This window comes from Rhinolophus ferrumequinum, chromosome 6, assembly GCF_004115265.2.
Source record: "Rhinolophus ferrumequinum isolate MPI-CBG mRhiFer1 chromosome 6, mRhiFer1_v1.p, whole genome shotgun sequence".
Classification (NCBI taxonomy): domain Eukaryota; kingdom Metazoa; phylum Chordata; class Mammalia; order Chiroptera; family Rhinolophidae; genus Rhinolophus; species Rhinolophus ferrumequinum.
Genome location: NC_046289.1, coordinates 41874655 through 41898860, shown reverse-complemented (window position 1 = coordinate 41898860; position 24206 = coordinate 41874655). Strand labels below are relative to the sequence as shown.

The 24206-nt window shown below is 37.7% G+C and overlaps 1 protein-coding gene across 2 annotated transcripts in view; it reads right to left on the bottom strand.

Moving 5' to 3' along the window:
• L2HGDH (L-2-hydroxyglutarate dehydrogenase) overlaps positions 1-24206 on the bottom strand; it is a 38439-nt gene that overhangs the window by 6101 nt on the left and 8132 nt on the right. For both annotated transcript variants that reach the window (XM_033107146.1, XM_033107147.1), the window contains exons 4-9: positions 22473-22604; positions 14198-14360; positions 12099-12133; positions 5962-6129; positions 4900-5057; positions 3652-3783 (exon numbers count right to left, since the gene is read on the bottom strand). In XM_033107146.1, coding sequence (XP_032963037.1) covers positions 3652-3783; positions 4900-5057; positions 5962-6129; positions 12099-12133; positions 14198-14360; positions 22473-22604 — 788 coding nt within the window. The remainder of the gene's footprint in view (positions 1-3651; positions 3784-4899; positions 5058-5961; positions 6130-12098; positions 12134-14197; positions 14361-22472; positions 22605-24206) is intronic.

Genomic DNA, 24206 nt, shown 5'->3' with positions numbered 1-24206 from the left:
CACTTTGATGTATATTTCTTTAAAAAAGATTCTTTAAAATACTAATAATACAAAACCAATAATTGCTTAATATCAATAATATTCAGTCTGTGGTCAAATTACCCTGATTTTCACTTTCTCTTTCTCTAATCTGTTTAAAGTGAGTGAGGGAGAAGTGGTTAGTTTGAAGCAAGATAGTAACAAGTCTGGAACTACTTTTTAAATTAATTTCTTAGCTTAAGGTCCCTAGATCAAGCTGGTGGTATAAATTCACACTCGAAGCACTTGTGAGAACAGGCTCAGGGTTTAAGATTTTTAGGAGCTTCCATCCCCCTTCCCTCAAGACCAGGACAAACAAAATTCCTTAACATTTCCTGGTGCCAAGGGGAATCTTCCCCCCCACCCCCCCAGACTCCCTTTTCACTGAGAGTATAGCCCATCAAGGGTCCCTGGCTTTCCACAGGGGTCTCAGTTCCAACTTTTTACCTTTTACAGACCTAAGGCCTCCTTTTCAGCACTTGAGTGAAAACTAAAATAAAAGACCCTTTTATATCTTGCTTTGTGTGGTGGATAATACTTAATCTGCATTATTTTATTGCACGTAAATCACTTACCACTTAAAAATAAAACTCAATTACATTTACATCAAAACCAGCAAAACTTTCCTATCCCTCCAGGACAGCATTAGCATAAATTCCTCTTGGTACCTAGCTTTTCAATTTCCTCCTCGTTTTTTGCTCCTGGAATGCCCCTTACTTTCCTGCACTCTCAGCTATACGCATTTCAAAGGATTTTTATTATCTCTTCTCCAGGCTCTCTCAGTATTTCGTAGTGTGAGGGTTACTAAATTCTCTGGACTAGTAGTTCTTGACCAAGGGAGATTTTGCCCCCTAGAGGACATGTGGCAATGTCTGGACACTTGTGTTTGTCATAACTAGGGGAGTACTGCTGGCACCTAGTCGGTCGAGGCCAGGGATACTGCTAGGTATCCTACAATGAACTGGACAGTCTCCCACAACAATGAATTATTTGGCCCCAAATGTCAACAGTATGAAGACTGAAAAACTGTGATCTAGGTCACCTTGACTGTAGGAATATTTGGCTTTCACCTTTGCATTTCACAATGACAGAGAATAGTCTTTAGCTATCACTCACGATGAAAACATCTCGCCTAAAAATTTACTCTAGAACTCCCCAAATAAGACATTTTCAAAGTGAAGAGTGGGAAAAGGGGGGATCTTGGCACATATGTCTTCATCTTTCATATCCTTACAATGCTAACAGAAAGAAACTGCTGTTAGATTACCATGCCAAAATTAATCACAGAACTGAAGGACTTTAGAGCTAAAATTAAGAACCTTAGAGATCATGATTTAACAATGGGAAGTTTGTACACCTAATGCATATATTTGACAGATTATAACTCTGCATTCCAATCTAATGTTCACCAGGAAGTTATTGCCCAAGATGCCCTGGCTAGGCAATGAAAAGTCAACCTGGATGCCCTTTGTGGTTACTGCGATTCAAGTACACCATCCTGAGCTAAATATGCCACTAAAAGTGTTGGTTTGATTCTTTTACTATCTAGAACTGCTTAATGTGCTTCTGCCTCAATATTAATCATAGAGTATTTATGCTTTTACTATAGTGGGTTGCAAGATAGACAAGACTTGGACTTCAAAATGTGGGAAAGTCTATTGATCTTTTCATTATTATTATGTAATATTTCAGGCATATAACATAGTACAGAGAATAACATAATGAACACCTATTTTCTTACCAAACAGCTTAAGAAATAAAGCATTATAGATATGATAATAGCCCCCTGTGGAACTCTCTGAATCCCATTCCCTTCTCTCCCCAGAGGTAAATACTCACTCTCCCGAATTAGGTGTTTATCACTATACTTGTTTTAATTTTCACATTACATATGCAATCCATAAATAATATATGGTATTGTTTAAACTTATATAAATAGTATCAAACATATCTTCTATAACCTCTTTTCTATTAGTGATAATTTCCTGCATATAATAGCTGCAGAAATGGAGTAAAAGGGAAGGAGAAAATAGAATTGCTAAATGTGTTCAGCTTCTCTGTCTCCAAAGTGGAATTCATCTGTGATTGGATTTAATTTGTCCCCAAATGCACCCGCCTACAGTGCTGTGTACCTTTCTCTACTACCCACTAATAAAACTGGTAACTGAAATGCACACCCTTACACCCAGAGACAGAGGAAGTGTTCACCAAAACTCACAAGCCCCAAGCCCAGTTCTACCATATGAAATCCACTGGTCTACAGTGTTCCTCAGGCTCCTAGAAAGGGTGGTAATTGAAAATGGGTAGTGAATTCACTGCAACTATTTATACACAGAATCCACTATCCCTACCTATTGTGTTTTCCAAGGAATACTAATGGCAGTTAACAGACACCAGATTTGACCAACCTATTTTCAGACAGAAAACAAAACAAGTCTGCTAGAGCAGACCACTGAAAACCTAAAAGCCTTTATTGATTGAGTGAGTGAAAAAAAAATAAAGCCTAGATATTTTTATCCCTTCCACTTCAGAAGGTAAGCAGAAGAATGAGAGAGAGAAGAGTAAAGACATTAGCTGGGTTTTAATAGTTCTTCTAAGGATTCAAAAAAGCTGGTCTAAGAATGATACATTAGAGTCAGATTTAGACCAGGATATGCTCCCAAGGAAGACAGCTGACATGATTATTGCTCTCTTCCCAGATGCAGAGTCAAGCTGCTGACATTTTACGCCAAGCAAGTTCAGCAGCTATTACTGAGGCAATGCTTAGTTCTCTAGAGATTCATGGGATGGATTCATGGAGGGGGAATACCTCAAAGTACACTGCTGACTAGGTCTAACAAATATAATAGCTTATTCAGGGAAAAAGGTGAACACCCTAAAAATATCACCAAGGAGAAAAGGAAATAGGCTTGGGTAGTATTTAGGACAATTTACAGATCAAGTCCAGAAAGCCTTTTAATAAGAAAAAGAATTGTTTTAAGTAATACTTCCTTTGCCCCCCTTCCTTGTTATCCCAGTAATAAGGACTCAGACTGATGGTTACCACACTACTTCCCACTTCTGTCCTGCAAGTGAAGTCCCTGAGTGGAGTAAGACCCAAGAAAGAACAAGAGTGGTAGAGAAGAAGCAAGCGAAGATGTCGGTATATGATGTGTGTTTCTAAAAGGTTTTAAGAATCAATCAAAATAGAATGTTTTGATGTGTTTATTGCCTAATTAGTTGACAAGGTGATCACTGATCTTATATAGAATTAAAGTCAAAAGGCTTTGGAATCACAGGAGGCAGAGGCCAAGGAGATTCTTAAAAATTCGAGCAAGTTGTATTTATCATGAGTGATAGCTAGACACAAAAGCATAGGAGGCATCACAATACGACTGCAGTGGAGATTTCAGTACGGTAGTTTGTAAGGTAGTCTAGATAATTAGGACCTAATTCAAGCACTAAGAGCCATGATACGGCAAGGCCCAATACATGCACTGCAAAGGGAACGCATCAACTCGTTGGAAAGAGAGCCCACAAAGATTCAGGGGACACACTGACTGAAAATGTGCTGAAGAATCACCAAGTCAGACCCACCTTGCAAGTTCCACTGTAGGTCATGACTGTATGGACAATCCTATGGCTTTTCCTTACCTAATTATATCATTGATGGTAATTTCAGGGATAAACTTTTGAAGGTACTTCACTGTTACACTGAGAAAACAGGCTTTATACATTTCATTGACTCCATAGGACAAATTCTGGAACACCAGTTTAATCAAGCCACTAAAAACAAAGAAAATAAAATCTCTATGAGAGAAAGAAATTCTTTATTACTATAAAACACCTTTACAACTATTAGATTTGGGCGGGGGGGGGGCATCACAGAAATCTAGGCAGTCAGAAAAACCACAAATTAAAAGAAAATCAACTTTTGGCCAATATAAGAAGGAAATTTCATCAAAGGACTACCTTCCAAACTCCAAAGGTAAATACCTTTCAAACTCAAATTCCCGGGGAATTCTGGTTTCAACTAGGATTTTTATAAAGACTGCCAACACAGCAAGGTTTTCTAATACAAACGTTACATGCTTTCAAAACACACCTAAAAGGCATTAGCAGATCTTTAAATCTGGGCATTAAAGAAGTGAGACATTCACCCTACTTTTCTTTAGTCAACCGGAGGTAAGATACTCTACTAGTGATTGTCACGTGAGACTCTGATGAGTCTGTGTGTGTGTGTGTGTGTGTGTGTGTGTATTTTTTTTTTACAAGCACACATGCTGGGGAAACCCCATCCTAAACCTTCTGTTTCAGAATCTGTGGGAGGTGAAACTCAAGTACAGCTTAAAAAGCTTTCTAGTAATTTTGATGTGAAACCTACTGGAGAGAAACACTGCTAAAAGGACGCCCAAAAATACCTCACTGAGTTCTTACAAGAGTAAAGAATCTGCATCCCAACATAATAGTATTGTTAGTTTTCCACAAAAAGAAAAAACTTTAATTATCAGTAATTTCTCCAGTGGTTTTCAAAATGATGGTGACTGGATTGAAATGATCTTATCAAAGCAAGCCATCTACTGATTTCGAGAGAAATTTTTTTTTTTTTTTCCAAACTCAACTAGAAGGTTAGCAAAACAAGATGTACATTGTCTGATGTGTGATGGGCTCCTGGTCTTGCTCTTTTTAACCAAGACAACACCCTGAATCATCAGGATTTTCTTGAAGTAGTTAAAATATTATGCTTATTCCACAAAACTCTTAATTTGGATTAATAAAAAGAATCGATATACCAATCACAAATATGAGGATTTATTCAATAAACAGAATATCAAGAAAGACAAAATGTCTCACATTACAAATATAAGCACATAAAATCATTTGTTAAGTAAATAATGTTACCTCTTGGTAATTATATCCATACTATCTCTGGCACTGAAGTCAAAGGGTTTGTAACCCTCTCGTTTAAAGGCAAGAACTGCATTAGGCCCTAGCCAAATACTGCCATCCATCCTTGGTGTGAAGTGAACTCCTAGGAAAGGAAACCGGCTATCTGGGACCTACCGATTTAACATAGCAAAGATACTGTTAGCCCTACAGCATACTGCATTTTGGTATGCATGCAAACATTCAACTGGTAATATAAATAACTTTCTTCCCATCCATTTAACTCGCATTACTTTCTTCTTTACTCAGCTATACCTTTCTACTTACATGCTCCTACCTAGAAATGCCACCCAGGAATCACTGATGCTATTGAGACTAACATACACTGTCCCATCTATTCCTCTTTCTGGGTAAAGAAAAAACAACTGTTCTATTTCAGGTTATTCCCTGCCCTCCCCCTACCTCCCCCACCTCCCAACTAGGGATATATGTGGCTGGCAAGTAAAATCAGAGCTGCCAGAAAAACACATACATTTATAGCACACGTTTTTGTAAAGTTGGAATGTATTAGGTTGAAGCAGATGAAATGGTGTTTTGGCAAGGTCAAAAACATTAAGTAGCTGAATATTGGTAATTTCATCTGGTTCAACCTAGTAGTTCCAGATGGAAGAATGAAATCTTCATTTAAAGGGCTCTGTCTTCTACACCATGAAACCACAGAGGTAGCGAACTGAGAAAGAGGGTTGGGTATCTGGGCACAAAAAAAGGGAAAGTTCTCTTATGAGTGCTCCTTCCAGCAGAGAGGAAGAAGAATCAGGTCCTTTCTTGCTAGCCCTTCTCATGGTGTACTCATGCTTTCCGCAGACATGTACTTGTGGGCAATTAAGTATAGTTTAATGAGTATGATATCAGATTAAAGACTTAGGGATTTAACATAAGAGAAACAGGTGGAATGCTTGCAAAAAAAAAGTCCTTCAAAATATCTTACTTCTGACCCAGATAAAAGTTTTCGTTTCATTGCCTTTTTGCCCACAGTCATCTCGAAAAGGGTGAGAAGGCAGAAGCATCATTACCTACCGGATAAATATTTCCTTTTACAAGATAGCATTTTTCTGGCTTCAAGAGCAGGTAATCTCCCCGGAATGGTACAATTTGAGGATCGGGATTGCAGCCACTCAACTCGGAAATACGGTCTGAGTAAAGTCCTGCACAGGTCACAACATACCGACATTGAACTTCCTCTCCCTAGTGCAAAAGAAAAGAACAGTGATTTGTGGGACACTGAGAGGAGAAGAATATGTCAAGGACAGAAAAACAGATTATAGAAAAGATATTAAGGGTACAGGAATGGACTTTTTTTCTTTTTATTCCTTTTAAAACAGGACATTAGATACAAGTATCAGCAAAATAAATTCTTCAGCATTTAGGCGGCAGCTAGAACCTTAGAGTGGTGGCATACAAGAGGTTGTCATCTTAAATTTTGTACTTTAAATTGAATTAGGGATATAATGGTTGACCTAATGAAGACACTTAACAACACACACACACACACACACACACACACACACACACACACTTATTTTACTAAGATCTAGCATGGAACTTCTTAACTATTTGTTACATGAAGAAGCAAACTTCATTTAGATGGTCCCACCAATTTGGCCTCTTCTGTATTTCAGACAGCTTCTCCTGCCTTATCTATGAGTAATTATCCTGTTTCTCTCAGGTTGTTTCACACTCCAACCTTAACCTTCCTGATCAATATTTACTTTGCAAACTGAGACTACTTTCAAAACCTCATTCATTCACTCCACATTTACTGAGAACACATTACAGTCAAGGTTTGCTTTAACAGCTAAGAGACCGCTAATCTTAGGCTATTGTATTTTCTCATAAATTTTATTTTGTAATTATCATCTGCCTATTTTCAGATTTACCCTGCTGGGGTTAGTCAATGTGCCACCCTATTTCCTAAATGATTTCATTAAACCACAATTCATCATCACACTCTAATACCCATCTCTTAAACAACTAGCACCTCCTTGCTCGAGGTAATTTCTTGTTCTTAGATTTCCTCCCCAAATGACCTGTTTCTGAAGCCTCCAAGTTCTCACCTATCTCAACATTCTCTTTCTTTGCAACCTTCACTGACTCATCCTTATTCTATCTCTGCATGCATGCTATTTTCACCTACCTACAAAGATAAGCCTTTTTTCAAGAGATATATAAGTTACACTTCTGATAAAAATCAGATGAAACCTCTTTGTAGTGAGTTCAAGTTAGCTAGACTAAACCATGATAATTTTAAGACCCTTGAAATTAAATGGCTATGGAAACAAAAACAAAAATGCCTTCTTCTAAATAGGTTAATATATCTTTCCTGCTCATCTACAGTTATATACCAGAAGCACAAGAAATATTTTTATGTGGTATAAATCTACTAGTTCCTACTCTGAAAAGTCAGCAGTTCTTTTGTTCTTAGAACATAAAATGGAGATAAGCCATATGATAAATGTAAAGATAAGAGAATGTGTAGAATGGTGTCAGCATGCAAATAACTTAGATGTTCTCTTTAAAAAACTTATGAAACAGTTCCAAAGAAAAATGATTAACAACTGTCATAGGTGTGTGAAATCTTTTTATGGTATATATGAAACAATAGTTAAATTCAGTAACACACTAATTTCACATCCAAAATGGAAATTTAGGTAAGCATTGAATGATACATTTGTTCAAACATACATTTCTTTAAAAACATTAAACTATGCAACTCTATTGCTATTTCATAAGTGAGTCTTTTTCCCTATATGCAGTCTATAAATCTTTAGTTTGCAAATCCTTTCCCAAGAAGTTTCTTTTTAAAATCCTTTTTTTAACAAACTCATAGAAGCATAGATGTTCAATCTGATAAGTTGACTCAAAATTTTTAATTATATTATTTAACTATACTAAAGAAAAATGCCAAAATAACAGGCAACCACTATAAAAACTGTGGGTGAAATACATATTCACTGGTATCCCATAAGCCCCTACATATCTTCACATGACGCCACACTGTTGAAAAATGTCCCTTAGGTGAGAGCAGGGGTAAAAGCAAACTTTTAATTCTTCTTTGAATGGAGATCCTGGTTGCTTTGCCACTTGGGCCACATGACCTGGCAAATGGGATGGTAATCAAAGTGTCTGTGGCAGAGTGTGATGGTGTATGGAGACTCTAGTTTCCTGTAGGCACATCAGAGCACAGAACTTCAGGATTTTGATGCTAAGTTATACCATCCTCTGCAGATAACTATCCTCCTTTTGGGAAACTGCTTCTGGCTTTGACTCAACACTTGACCACAGGTCATCAAGTTACCATGTGAACTACCCATTATTAACAGGGTATTGTCTGACTCACCGAGCCACAGAATTGGGTGTGTACAGCAGCAGTCTGTCATTAAGAGGAAGTAGAATACATACGATCATATAGGTCCTGTAGGCACAAATAAGTTGCAGAGGCAAGTGGCTCAAATTTCCACGACCCCTATTCCTGCTAAACTACCTCCTCCTTCTCAACTGGGACCCCTTAGGAAGTTCTCTATGATCAGCTGACCAAGGAAGAGAAAAGAGAGGCCTGGTTTACAGATCGTTCTGCACAACATTCTGGCACCACTTGAAAGTCAACAGCGACAGCACCAGAGCCCCATTTAGGAGTAGCCCTGAAAGACTGTGGTGAAATCCTCGCAGTGGGCACAACTTTGAACACTATACCTGGTTGTTTATCATACTAGAAGGAGAGATGGCTAGAAGGATGGATCTACATTGTTTCATGTGCAATAATTAATGGTTTGGCTGGATGGTCAGGAAAAGGAGCTCTGGAGAAACGGTATGTGAATGGACCTCTCCAAACAGGTTCAGAAGGTAAAGATATTTAAGTTGCACGTCAACGCTCACTGAAGAGTAACCGTGGCAGAGGAAGATTTAATCATCAATAGACAAGATGACCTGCTCTGTGGATGTCTTCGCCTCTTTCCCAGTCACCCCTGTTCTTACCCAGTGGCTTCAGAAACTAAATGGTTATGGCAGTAAGGATGGAGGTGATGTGTGGGCTCAGCAACACAGACTTACTCACCAAAGCTGATGTATCTACAGCCACTGCTGAATGCTCAATCTGCCAACAGCAGAGAGCAACAGAGCCACTGATATGGGCCTTGGATCACTTCAATTAAAAAAAAAAAAAAAAAGAGGCAGCACTTAGTCCTGACTGGAAGACACTTGCTCTGGATAAACATGTGTCTTCTCTGCCCACAATGCTTCTGCAGAAATCACCATCTGTGAACTTACAGGATGCCTTATTCAACATTCTGGTATTTTACCCACAAGCATTACTTCTGATCAGTGAGCCTATTTTACAGTAAATATAACAATAGACTCATGCTCGGGGAATTCACTGATTTAATCATTTTCCCCATCATCCTGAAGCTGCTGGGTGACAAAATGGAATGGCTTTTGAAGATTCAGTAACAGCACTAGCTGGCTGGCAACACCTGGTAGGGCTGGGGCAATGTCTTCCAGGACGCTCTAAATCAGAGACTAATATATGGTATTGTTTCTCCCATAGCCAGGATTCACAGGTCTGGAAATCAAGAGGTAGAAACAGGAGCATAGTAGCTCCTTGACAATAATCCACTCGTTTCGGCTCCTAATCTAAAAATCTGCTTCCTATCCCCCCAACTTTGGGCTCCAATATCTTAGAAGTCTTAGTTCCCAAGGGAAAAATGCTTCCATTAGAACATATGCAAAGATTCCATTATGCTACAAGTTGATACTGCCACACCTGGCCGTTTTGGGATCCTGTGCCAGTGAATCAACAGGCAGAGAGGTTTACTGTACTGAATGGGGTAACTGATCTGGACTCTCAAGGAGAAATAGAGTTGCTACCACACAGATGACTTGGGATGAGAAAGAGGAGTATGTCTGAGATATAGAGTTCCTGGCGTATCTCTTAGTATCCCCATAAATTGTTATAAAAGTTAATGGAAACCACTACAATCCAAAACACACAGGGCTGTTTATGGCAGAGACACTTCAGGACTGAAAGTTTGAGTTACCCCACCAAACAAGAAACCATCACCAGCTGAGAGGCTCGCCAAGGGCAAAGGGACTATGGAACGGATAGTGGAAGAATGAAATTATCAATACCAGCTATGACCACATGATTGGTGACATAAATGTGGTAGTTATGAATGCAGTAGTTATGAATATTTCTTCCTTACTTTGAAACACATGTATTTGTCTATAATTATCCAATTCTACTTTTCCCTCATTGTTATAAACTGAATTGTGTCCCCCCTCAAAAAAAATAATCGGTATGTTAAAGCCTTAACTCCCAATGTGGCTGTATTTGGAGACGGAGCCTTTAGGGAGCCTTCACTCTTGAGGTCACAAGAGTGAAGCCCTAATCTGATAGGACTGATGTTCTTACAAGAGAAAGAGACACCAAAGATGGCTCTCTCTCTTGCGTGCTCTCTTTCTTTGCACAGGTGCATGCAAAGAGAAGAGACCATGTGAGGACACAGTGAGCAGGCAGCTCTCACCAGAAACCAATTCTGATGGCACCTTGATCTTAGACTTCAAACCTCCAGAAAACTTAAAAAATAAATGTCTGTTGATCAAGCCACCCAATCTCTGGTATTCTGTTACAGTGGCCCAAGAAGATTAATACACCCATCTCTGCCATTTCCTCTCTAACAGAGTTTCTCAGCTTCAGTACTATTGACATTTGGGGCCAGATACCTTTTTGTTGTGGGGACCTGTCCCTCACATTGTAGGATGTTTAGCAGCAACTCTGGCCTCTCCCTACTAAACGCCAGTAGCACTGCCCTACTTCGCCAGCTGTGACAATCCAAATTATCCCCAGACACAGCCAAATGTCTTCTGGAGGGGCCAAATCATCTCTAGTTGAGAACTACTGATCTAATATAAGATGTTCATAGTGGTGAATCTTTTATTTCAGTATTTAAGTTATAGGATCTCAAAGGGGGAGTGTGACTCACCTAGAAATGACTATCACCCAAATATGGATAATGTAGATTTCATATCTTTTTTGGAGAGTAAGCCTGTCTTCAGTTGTATGAAAGATAGTTGCACCTTGTAGGTGGAAGCATGATTTTACTACTATTTTAATTTGATAGTTAAGTGTGGTTATAAAGGGGTGTGAATGGATGCCTTGTTGAAAAGCGATGGACTACCGGGGTTTATATCGTGTCAATTCAGTTAAGCTGGGAACTATGCTTGATAGAATCCCCTTCCCTGTATGGTTCCAACTTCAAGTTGACCAAAACAGGAACTGCATATGATTTGGCAGACAGAAAGTAAGGCAGCAGCCATTATTCTCTAAAGGTCATTCTAGTCCAAGGTGGTGACAAACACCCAAGGCCCAGTGAATTATTGCTCCACATCCAGCTCTGCTTCCAAACTACTGATCCGACTGACCAACCGCTGCACTAGCCCACTATTTGGGTATAGACATGGAGGCAAGAGCTCCCCCAGATATCCTCACGAGCTTCCCATTTGCAGTTCCACTTCAGGAGCTGGACACACTTGGCTTCTCAGACTTGTTACATATGCCTCTGATCTTCCAACTCCCCTTCTGAAACCTTTGCTTCCACAGATCCTTTCACAATTGTGTAAGGCCTAATTTCCTATAATAAATCCTATTACACTCATTCATGATTCTGCTTTCCTGACTGAATTCTGATCACTCAGTAAACACACAGTGAACGCAACACGGCTATGCCATTCAGTAGTTCTTCTTTTAGACGATGTGAAGTTGAAGGAAAGCAGTCCATCTCCCTTTGTACAACCTGCCCCCCCCGTCCCGCCCCCCGCCAAAGTCTTCTCAAGAGCAGAGAGTTAATAAGTTAATGTAGATAAGCAGGTAAAACAATAAAATGTCTATCATATTTGCCTTAAAATTAAATACCCCAAGTGCTTATAATCATATTCTTTGCTGTGTGCAATCACTATATGAATACATTTCCAAGCTGAAACGCTTCTTAGAATGAAAGCTGTTACACTGCTCTCCAAGAATTTCTCTCAGAATAACTTTACATTAGACAAATTTCATTTAATGACATAAAATACAGCATGGTGGTTAATTCAACTTTTTAATAAAGGAGAGGGAATAAAAATAGATAAAATAGATGGAAGTAGTTTTGCTTAAGAATCTTTACCTTTGTGTTCCTTATAACAACTGGATATTTCATCCCTGAAAAAAAAGAATTAGTGAAACATTCATTTTTAGTAAAAGAAGGCCTACATTATTTGAAATAAATAAATTTATTAACTTAAATTTAGTAAAAGAAGGTCTACATTATTTAAAATAATTTTCTTCTGTCACAACCGTGATTGCTCCCCACATTTCTTTTTTTTTTTAATTAAAGTTATTGGTTAGTAAAGTTACATAGATTTCAGGTGTACAATTCTGTAATATATCATCTATTTATCCCATTGTGTGTTCACCACCCAGAGTCAGTTCTCCTTCCATCACCATACATTTGAGCCCGTTTACCCTCATCTACCATCCCCTTCCCCCCTTACCCTCTGACAAACACTAAACTATTGTCTGTGTCTATGAGTTTTTGCTTCTTTATTTGTTTGTCTCGTTCCTTTGTTGTTTTCAGTTTTATATCCCACATATCAGTGAAATCATATGGTTCTCGACTTTTTCTGTCTGACTTATTTCACTTGGCACAATAATCTCAAGTTCCATCCATGTTGTCACAAATGGCACTATTTCATCTTTTCTTATGGCAGAATAGTATTCCATTGTGTATATATACCACATCTTCTTTATCCAATCATCTATGGAAGACACGTTGGTTGTTTCTATGTCTTGGCCACCGTAAATAAAGCTGCAATGAACATCGGATACATATATCTTTATGGATAAATGTTTACAGGGTTTTTTTGGTAGATACCCAGGAGAGGGATTGCTGGGTCATATGGGAATTCTGTTCTTAATTTTTTGAGGAACCTCCACACTGCCATCCATAGCGGCTGCACCAATCTGCATTCCCACCAACCGTGTATGAGGGCTCCTTTTTCTCCACAGCCTCTCCAACACTTGTTACTATTTGTCTTATTGATGACAGCCATTCTAACTGGTGCTCCCCACATTTCATTCTGAACGTTTTTACCAGTAACAAGATTAAACTAGCTCATATTTAACAATATATATAACTATGGCCTGTTTTTGTCATTATTTTATAAGAATTCATTAAATCTATGCTTATAAACCTTTTCCCACCTTAGCTTCAACACAGGCAGTCTCAGCTTTTCTCTGAACTACAATCCTAGAAACCATGCTATAAAATGGATCATTATAAATCAGTATGTATTTTCCCACAGGACTAATTCTATGACATTTGCTGTCTAAGTGTTGGTTACCTGAGTCCTTGCAGATTGTAGGTTGTGGAGAGAAGCATGAGTTATCTCAACACAAAAATTTCCAATAATAAACTATGTATAAAATTAGCTCCCAATTAGATACATGGGACCTCAAAGTCTTATAAAGCACACATATAGCACGTAAAGAATACTTGTATCATAAATTTGATTGATTATGCTACCTAGCTATAATAATCTTAATTATTTAACAATTTTTCTCATCATCTTAGAATTTAGAAGGATACTTTGAGAATGATTCAGATGACCCAGATCGCCTTAAAAACCTGTCAAGGAAGAATAAATTCAGCACTACTTTTTTTCTCCTTCAAATTTCCCAACAGCAAATTCTAAACTTACAAACCAATTCATTTTTTAAAATAATTGTCCCCGAAGCAAAACAAAACAAACAAAATGCAGTCTACAGTGGCAGGGGTAGGTGAGAGTGGGTGAAAGGTATCGGGGTAGTTCAGAATGGCTGAGTCATACCCTATCCCAGCCAGTATGACTGATCAAGACGGGGTGATGCTAAAGTTTGCATTTTTAACAAGCATCCCCGAGGGATTCTGACTGTAACCTACAGGATAAGGACCTGTCTGGGAACTAATTTTATATAAACAGCCATGGCAGTTCAGGTTTTAACACCAGTCCGATCGATCAGTGTCCGATCAGTGCCTAGTTCTATTGGCACTAGACGCACTGGAAGTCCCAGTTCTCCTATGTCCTGTCTCACCCTTGTCCCTTCTGTACCTGCCTCCAGGTCTGGGCCCTGCCATAGCCTAGCTCCTGGAAGACCTCCCGCCAGGACTATCCCAGGCAAAAAACGGTACCAAGTTTGTTTAGAAGTCAATACAAGTATTCATAAGAAAAGACAAGGATGGCTTACCATCTTTACTTCTTGAAGGACTTTCTTTAGCCATTTCGATATCTTTTACTTCAAAATTGGTCAAGACAGAGCCACCTGCTTCTTGGAAATCCTGGGCAAATGACAAAGCCACCTGACGATAGTCCACAATGCCAGTATATGGGCAATCAACAGCCATTAGACCCTGCGACAGGATTATGAAAAAGTCAAGACAACATAGTTAAAAATCACTGAGGACAGGTTGTTCAATAAATTTTATTTTGTGCTGAAGTTTTTTACTATCTATTTTGATGGATTAACACACATTATCCTTTCCTGGCAAAACCTGATAGTTTTAAAGAAAAATAAAAGCTTGCTCTGTTCAGTGCCTAAATTTGATCTTGAATATATATGTGTGTGTATATATATATATATATATATATATATATATATATATATAATATATTATATATATATATCAGATATAAGAAATAATACTAAGTAAGAAAATCTTTACAATTAGAAAATAATTTTCTTTCTTAAACGAGTTAATATTGCCAGGCTCTTCCAGCTGCTACACTGAGTTTTTCAGTTTTATTCATTTCTCATCATATCTGATTCTCAGTCAAATTCTGTGTCACCAACGAATTGTGTTTTAAATAAACTCCACTGATATCTTCCAAGCAGTGAATCATATGTCATACACACTCAGTGAGAACTCATAATTGTTCATATGTTTGCAGAGCATTGATTTGGTTGGCTACAGACTCTATTTGCAAGACTGCAATATTGAATGGAGATTATACATGGTTAATTCAAACTTTCTTTTCAGTTACTATGAGAAATTAACAGCCTGGGTTGTTTTTTGTTTGTTTGTTTGTGTGTTTGTTTTTGCCAAGACATGGTCAAACTCTATAGATGAATGATCTACAGTCACACTTAGTTAATTTTTTGGAATAAATGTTGACTGCACATTGGCTTTTTCTAATTCTGAACAAAAGAATAACAGTAGAATTTCATACACTAAGTGTTGACTACATTTGGGGGAATCTTTGGTAATAGCACCATTTTCTATTGCCTTATTATTTGAGTATATCAGTTTTCCCAATCCATTCCCCCTAAGAGGGTAGCCTGGTTCCCAGGATAACTAAGGCCCAGAAGCTGAGTGTGACTGGTAAATGCTGCCGTCTTCTTGTTTGGTCAGCACAGCACTGTCACTGTTGCAGTTTTAAATAATATATTGTCAAATATTATTTTAAAACATTTCATTCTTGTATTCAGTGCCTCATCCCTACCTCCAATACATTTACCTGCTTATCCTTGAAAAGCTTTTAACTTTACCATCCATTCCTGACCAGTGGTACCTAAGGGTAAAGGTTCACAAAACACCCAACAGTCTCTTTTCACAAACTGAAAGCAACATTTGGAAAACATCATTTTCCTGGCAGTTTTGCTTTTATAGTATGAGAGCATTTGCCCAAGTATAGGAAATCATCCCTTCTGTTTCGATATAGTAGATACACGTAAGATTTTATATAGACCTTATACTGCCTGACAATCCCTAAATTCACAGGTCAATAGTTACAATTCAATTTCAACCTATAAATAGTATTTTGGTTACAATAACCTTGGAATCTAAGATAATACCGAGAGTTTACTCACAAAATCTTCTTTACCTAGCATAAAACTATGTGACAAGTATGATAACAGAGGGATAAAAATGTGCTGTAAAAGTGCTTCATATCAACAGTTTTTTGGAATCCCAAATATCCTTCTTATTCATCTTATATGCCTATTGCCCAGCACAATGCCTGACACACAGAAGGCACTTATTTACTGAATGAATGAACTTTTGAAGGCTGAGAAGATTCCCCCCTGCCTTCTAGAACTTCCCTAAAAGGTCTCCCTTCTTTTCTTTCCTTTTCTAGTCTTGGCTTTGCTCCTCCTCATGAGATGTTGGTGTGCCCCACCTACACATGTATGTTGGGGGAAGGCAGAGAGAGTCACTGCTACCAAGCAATCGAACACTCTGGCTGGGGACGGGGCTGGTGGACAGGGGGGCCGTCAGCCAGGAGCTGGGCATACCGTGTCCAGGTTAGCAGGTCAGAGCTTGAAATCTGAGGCCACAGCAAGGCAGGCGGCTGGAAAAGAACCAGGCAAGCAGAACAGGTAAAGCTGGGCGTCAGAAGTCAGTCAGGAAGATAGAAGAACAGATGAACGTGTGGTTGAACAATTAAAGCAAAAGAAGACAGATCTGCATAGCTAGGGTGAAAAGAAGCAGTCAGGATTTGCCCAGAAAGACAGCTGTCAAGAACTATCCTCTGAAGTCAAAGTTTACAGAGGCAGTTTAAAAATTTCCAAGATGCTCCCCTGGGAGTATTTCATCTCCCCCTCCCCCTCCCCCTCCCCCTCTCCCTCCTCCTCCTTCTTAAAGGTATCTAGTCCAAGAAGCCATTTAGAGCTGCCTTAATAAACTTTTTCTTTTTGGAGAGCCTGAAAGAAAGAGAAGTAACCCTGTACTATGGAAATTTTGCCTACCATTCTTGGTCGTGGTGGTGAGGTTGGGGGAGAAGGCAGAAATTCACTCGAGACACCTTTATGAAATAACCAGACTATATTTTTCCACTACATATTGCCACCCTTAAATAGGCATTGATAATTACAACGCGGCATTGTATAAAGTAGATCACTTCTGGAGTGAGAAAAGCAGGATATACCTCTTATAAGTTATACTACTTATTTTTATTACTACTTATTCATCTTTCAAGTGGGAGTTCCCCTCCGAGAAGGCTTTCCTAAACTCTGGGACTAAGCTCAAAGCTCTCCCTTACACTGCTACAAGTCAGACTATCAGTTCTATCAGCATTCTTATCACTGTATGAAAATGGTATCTTCTGCTACACTATAACTTCCTTTAAGTGACTATCAGGTCATACTCATCTTATCTGCTGTGCCTAACATAGTGGGTGGCACATAGTAAAGAAGAAAATATTGCTCAAGCTAAACAGAAAAAAATACCAGCTCTGAGTCAGATCTGGGGGCAGGGGACTCTTTAAGAGCTGTGTAACCTTGGGAAAGTAACTTCACCAGTTTTTTCATTTATAAGAAACAAAAAGATGTGTAGATAGGTAATTTGATTTTCTATGCACACATACCTCTTCTACCTCATTCCAAGACCTGTAAGGATCGTGGTCAGGGTCACAGAACAATATGTAGACTCATCCTTAGCTTATATGATGTGTGAAGTTATTGTTGGTTGTTTTTTGTTGTTGTTGTTGTTGTTTTAACAGGAAAGCATGATATAAAAAATCATGGGTTTTTGCTCCTATTTTTTCTCTCTTTAAAGCCCCTCATAAAGATACATGACAGACAATGACTGTTGTTCCAGCTGATTAGCTGAAATCTTCAAAAATCCTCCAAATTTCAGTATTACAACAAAACCAGTAATCTTGTTTTTCAAAATCTACAATCGATATTGTTTTACATCATGACCAAATCTACAGTGGGTCAGGGGCTCAGATGTCCTTTTTTGGGGGTACCAATTTTAAAGTTTGAAAAAGCATTTCGTTAGCAAATAAAAATAGAAACATGTTAAAGTTAGCATGCTTTTATGAAGGAGGTTATAAATTGTTTTAGTCTCAAAGGCAAGGTAGTACTTGATAGGAACAGAATAGTGAGATTCTGACATCTTAGTTTCACAACCAAATTCCAACAAAATCACATAAAGCTACCTATAAAGCAGCAGCAGGAATAGCACACTTTTAGAAAGCACTCAATAATTTTTGTAAAGCACTGTATAGATAAGGGACAGAAAGTGAGTTTAATTTTTTTAGACTTTATTTTTTAGAGCAGTTTTAGGTTCACAGCAAAACTGAGCACAAGGTACAGAGTTTTCCCATAGATTTTCTGCCCCTACATAAGTACAACCTCCTAATCTCTTAATTTTAATACTAGCATTTTTTTCCTTCAAGTATGGCCTCAGTCTAAACAACCAGCTCTGCTGTAAACAAATGACTGTGTGCCCCTAAAATTCATATGTTGAGACTAATCCCCAATGGTACGGTAGTTGGAGGTGGGGCCTTTGGGAGGTGATTAGATCATGAGGGTGGAGCCCTCATAAATTGGATTAGTGTCTTTATAAAAGAGACCCTGGAGAGATCCCTCACCTCTTCTCCCATGTGAGTACACGGCTAGAAGATGGCTGCCTATGAACCAGGAAGTGGATTCTTACTAGATACCAAATCTGCGAGAGCCTTGATCTTGGACTTCCAGCTTCCAGAATGGTGAGAAATACATTTTTGTAATTTATAAACTACCTAGTCTACAGTACTTTGTTATAGCAGCCTGAACTGACTAAGAAAAGTTCTTATGTGGCTTATGATTTCTGTTGCAATTATTCAACTGGTTTTACAATATTCTAGGATTCTTCCACAATGTTTTTAAATAGTCTGTATTACTCTCCAAAATTACTGACATGGCTTAAAGGAAATAAACAGAATAAAATAATGAGTTATACGTAAAACATCAAGAAAGGGGCAAATATAAACCCAGGGGAAAAACATATCTGACTAAGTATACCTACTCATCTTAACAGATATCCCGAAAAATCCCCAAATCTTCAAGCAAACGAATGGGAATTCACGAGAATTCTTTAAATAAGCATGTAATAGTATCTACTACCTCTTAAGGATTAACATACACTGGATGCCTTATGCATGTTATTAGGTTGGTGCAAAAGCAATTACGGTTTAAAAGGTTAAAAACTGCAATTACTTTTGCACCAACCTAATATTTCATTCAATTCTCAGAACATATGTCTGTCTGACTTCTCAACCACAGCATTATGCTCGTCACCTTATGTTAGATTCCAGTTTATGGGGGGAAAGGAGTGCATAGTGAGATAAAAATAGAGGATAATATGTCAAAATTCCCTGAGGTCTGGGAATTACTAACCTATGACGTACAAGAGATACCAGATATGCATCAGATATTCCAAAAATAACTATTAAGCAGCATTGGTGATACAGTGGTGAGCCTAGCTACCTTTCAAAAATAACTACAAATGGCTTTGGCTTCCCACTCCAAGGCTCCCCTCTCTCCCATGCCCAGTCCAAATTCTATCCTATGTACCAGGACTTGTTTACCTTTCCTAAATTAGCACATTTTACATTGTCGTTCTCCTGTCCAAATCCTTTAGTGGCTCCCTACTGTTTAGATCAGGGTTTGGCAAATTTTTCTATAAAGGGCCAGACAGTATATTTTTGTCTATGTGGGACGTATGATCTCTATTGAAACTACTCAACTTGGCTGTTTGGCATAAAAGCAGTCATAGACAATACATAAATGAAAAAATGTGGTTGTAGTCTAGTAAAACTTTTATTGATGAACACTGAAACTTAAAATTCCTATAATTTTCACATGTCACAAAATATTCTTCTTCTAACATTTTTCAACCATTTAAAAATGTAAGAACTATTCTTAGCTCACAGGTCATAAAAAATAGATGGCAGGCTGGATTTGGCCCACAGGTCGTAGTTTGCTGACCATGTAGCAGCATTGCCCAAAGCCAGAAAGAACTTATTTATTAAATTAATAAGTCATGGGGATGTAATGTACAGCATGTGACTATAGTTAATAATACTGCATATTTGAAAGTTGTTAAGAGCGTAGATATTAAAAGTTCTCATCACAAGAAAAAAATTTGCAACTGTATGGTGACAGAGGTTAACTAGACTTATTGTAGTGATCATTTTGCAATATATACAAATATCAGATCATTATATAGTACATCTGAAACTAATATAATGTTATAAGTCAATTATACTTCAATTTAAAAAAAGGACATTGCCTAAAAATTAAAAAGAATAATTGATAAGAAAGACCGCAATAGAAAAAATGGGCAGTAAACATATGAAAAGGTGTACAATTTTATGAATCATCAGGGAAATATAAATTGAAACTGTAATATTATACTACTACATACCCACCAGAATGTCTAAAATGGAAACAAACAACACCATGTGTTGATGAGGATACAGAGCAACTGAAACTCTCATAAACTGTTGATGACAGTATAAAGTGGGACAAAAACTTTGTTAAACTCTTTGGCAATACCTGCCAAAGCTCAACATGTATAAATTACAACCTAGCAACTTCCCTCCTAGATATATACCCAACAGAAATGTGTACACCAAAATACATGTGCTAGAATGTTCACAGTAGCACTATCTGGAATAGCTCAAAACTGGAAACTATCCAAATATCCATCAACAGTAGAATCATGCTATGCCCATATACAGCCACCTGGTATCACAAAGGAAACACTGCAGTGCAGTGGGAAATAATGGTCTTTTTAAACAAAAACTCATAGACACACAACAGTTTAGTGGTTATCAGAGGGTAAGGAGGCAGGAGGGATGGAAGAAGAGGGTAAAGGGGGTCAAATATATGGTGATGGAAGGAGAACTGACTCTGGATGGTGAGCACACAATGTGATGTATAGATGACGTATTATAGAAATGCACACTTGAAACCTATGTAATTTTACTATCCATTGTCATCCCAATAAATTTAATTTAAAAAAAAAAGAAATAATGGTCTTTTTAATAAATGGTTCTGGGTCAACTGGAGATGCATATGGAAAAAAATATATACCTTGACCCCTACTTTCACACAATGGAGTATTATACAGCAATGACAACAAACTACAGCTATATACAATAATGTGGATGAATTTCATAAACAATACTGAATAAAATAAGTCCAGATACAAATGAGCACATATTATATGATTCTACTTACATAAAATTCAAAAACCTGTGCTTTAAAAAGTCAGAACTGTGGTTACCCTTATGGGCCAGGTAGTGACTAGGAGGGGTGATGAAGGGAACCCTGGGAGGCTGGTAATGTTATCTGGGTGTTGGTCACACTTTATCAAAATTCATCAAGCTGTATATTTATGATTTCTGTTATATGTGATGATTCAATAAAAAGTTCCAAAGTATCAGGGTATATAGAAAACAAGGATGGAAAGATAAAATGAAATGAAGAGGGAAGTTAATACATAAAAATAAAAATGTATCCTTAAGGCCCCAGATATCTGGCAAGAGTAGGACACAAATGTGTCTCTAAGCTTCCTTGAAGCCAGGGCAAACAGGACAATAATTAAATGATTCATGGTGTTCATAAGATGAAAACAAACCAGTGGTGCTCAGGGAAAACAAAGTTATTGTTAGAACTGAGGTCTGAGAGAAATTTCTCCTGTGGATTCTCAGAGAGAGACATTGTGTAACAGTGAACAACCTATGTCCTAGATCAAATTCTTACAGTAGACAACGCAGGGACACAATGACCTTCTCCATAGGCTGATGCCATAAAACTAAAGAACAATTCAAAGAGAGTGATTTGGGGTCAAGGAGAAGGATGAAGAGGGCAAAACACTGCAGTGTAGGTGTGCCACTCTGATGATCTAGAAAGATGTACAGGAATGGTCTACATACCCTCCAGGCTAACTCCCATAAATAGCGTTTCTTTAAACCAAGTTTCTGATAAGCGTTGCTTAGCAGTGAGTTCAAAGTCACACTCTCTAAGACAGGTACCTGGAGTCCAACTAATGCATACTGTCGATAAAACAGTGGGGGAGGGGGAATAGGAAATACAGCCATTTACTGCAACAGTAAGTGGAACTGGCGGTTGACTGATCGCTACTGAAAACCTATCAAAGAAAGCTGATATGAACAATAACTATTATTATTCATGTCTCTTTCATGAATAAAAAGATGTTTTTCCCCACATGTTTTAAGCAAGATACTCTACAACCCACCATTCACACTCACGCCAGCCTTATCTTCCTGAAATACAGATTCAATATTGTAGCCACTCTCCTCAAAAATTTTCAGTGGCTCCTGTACTTACTGGATAAACTTCAAAGTTATTAGCATTAATATTAGGCACTTTATGCGGGCCTAATCCTGCCTTTCTAGTGTCACATTTTCTCTCTCCCCACACACTCTACGATCCTACCACACCTCACCACTGAACGCTTTCAAAGCATGTCATATGGTCTCAGACCTCCTCTTGCCTTTGCTTATGTTATGTTCTTCAGACCTGGTGTTTTCCATAGGGAAAGGAAAAAACAGGTGTCCAGTTTGTGGCAATGCCCTCTTGTGTTTGGCACCTCACTGCTTTTATGACAGGATTATCTGTTTCTAGTAGGATTCCTGCCTCCTCTAAATTCACCCTCAGCTTCCGTGGCACAACACTGAGCCCAAAATGAAAATGCTCCTATGCATATGTGTGGAGTCACTGAACCACTCACCCTACAATACGGCTCCTTCTTTTTTATATCCTCCTGCTGGATCAGTCTCAGGCCCTGGACACCATTCTGCAGGCCTCTCTCATATAAGGCCTGAAGTCTGGGAATTTCTTCTTGTTCAACAGCTACTATAAGCTTAAAAAAAAAAAAAAAAAAGATAAAGAATATGGATAGAGTTAAACATACCATCAAAAATGAAGGATAAAGTCCATAGAAAATCGTAAATTATTGCATGACTCAAATTGGGTTGATTTTTTTTTTTAAGTTGTTTCTTTTCTTCATATATCTACTTCTCCCTTTCTTCATGACCTCATTTTCCTCTCTGAAAAAAGTTCTCATAAGAAAACTGCATTAAAACAAAATTTTCCCACAGGTGAGATATAGCCTCAATTTCTGCTTCCATTATCAGTTGCTACATGCATCTTGGTTATAAGCTACTGTTAATCACTACCACTCCCTCAATTCCAGAAGGGAGAGAAGCACAGGTAGCTTAGTCTTTACATAAAAAAAAACAAAAAACAGAACAACAAGAAACAGAATGGCCTTCTTACTTCTATAAGAGAATGTAAAACACCAGCACATTAGAGAGACAGCCAGTATTCAGTATAATGGAATATCACTAACACGTAACTATCCATTTGATTTCCTGGAATAAAGTACATTACAAAGTATTCAGTAATGCATTCTGTTGCAGAGAAAAAACAGGTAAGTTTATTAACTTTACTGAGGAATCTTTTCCTATTTATTTCTGGGCAAATATCTGTTTCAGGTAGTTTCTTCCTTACTTTAACAAGCTCCCAGCAAAGGAAAGCACAGATGTATATTCACAGGCAAATTAGAATTCACAAATCACTATTTCATAGCAAGGAGTCAACAGAATTTCGCAAGATACTTTAAATCAAGGTGTAAAGGTTATTTAAATTAACAAATAATTAACCTTAAAAATAGAAGTGGAATCAAAAGACACTATCAAGAAAGTAAAAAGACAAGCCACTGAATGGGAGAAAATATTTGCAAATCACACAGATACTAGCTAACCAGAATAGATAAAGAACTCTTATAACTCAATCATAAAAACTGCAAATACAGTTTTACATCTTGCTTTTTATCGCTTAACAGCATGTCAGGACCGTTTCCCCACATTATTTAAAAAAAAAATCTTCATAGCATCTTTGATGGCAACAATGAACTTTTATTCTTAAAAATTGCATGGAGAAGACTTATAAAGGGATTTTATGAATAACCGTATGCCAACAAATTAAATAATCTATCGGAAATGGACAAACTCATAGAAAGACACAAACTTCTGAAACTGACTCAAGAAGAAAAACAAAGTCTGAATAGACCTATAACAAATAAAGAGATTGAATTAGTAACTTTAAAATTTCCACAAAGAAAATCTCAGGACCAAGGACTTTACTCATGAATGCTACCATGATTAAAGAAGAATTAATAGTAATTCTTCATAAACTCTTCCAAAAAACACAAGAGAGAATACTTCCTAACTAATTCAATGAGGCCAGTATTAGTCAGACAGAGACATCAAAAGAAAATAAACCTATACACCAATATCCCTTATGAATATTGATGCAAAAAAAATCCTGAATATTAGTAAATTGAATGCAGCAACATAAAAAAGAATTCTATACCATGACCAAGTGTATATTTTTTGCAGGAATGAAAGATTAAGTTAACATCCAAAAGTCGGCTAGTGTAATATATCATATTACTAGAATA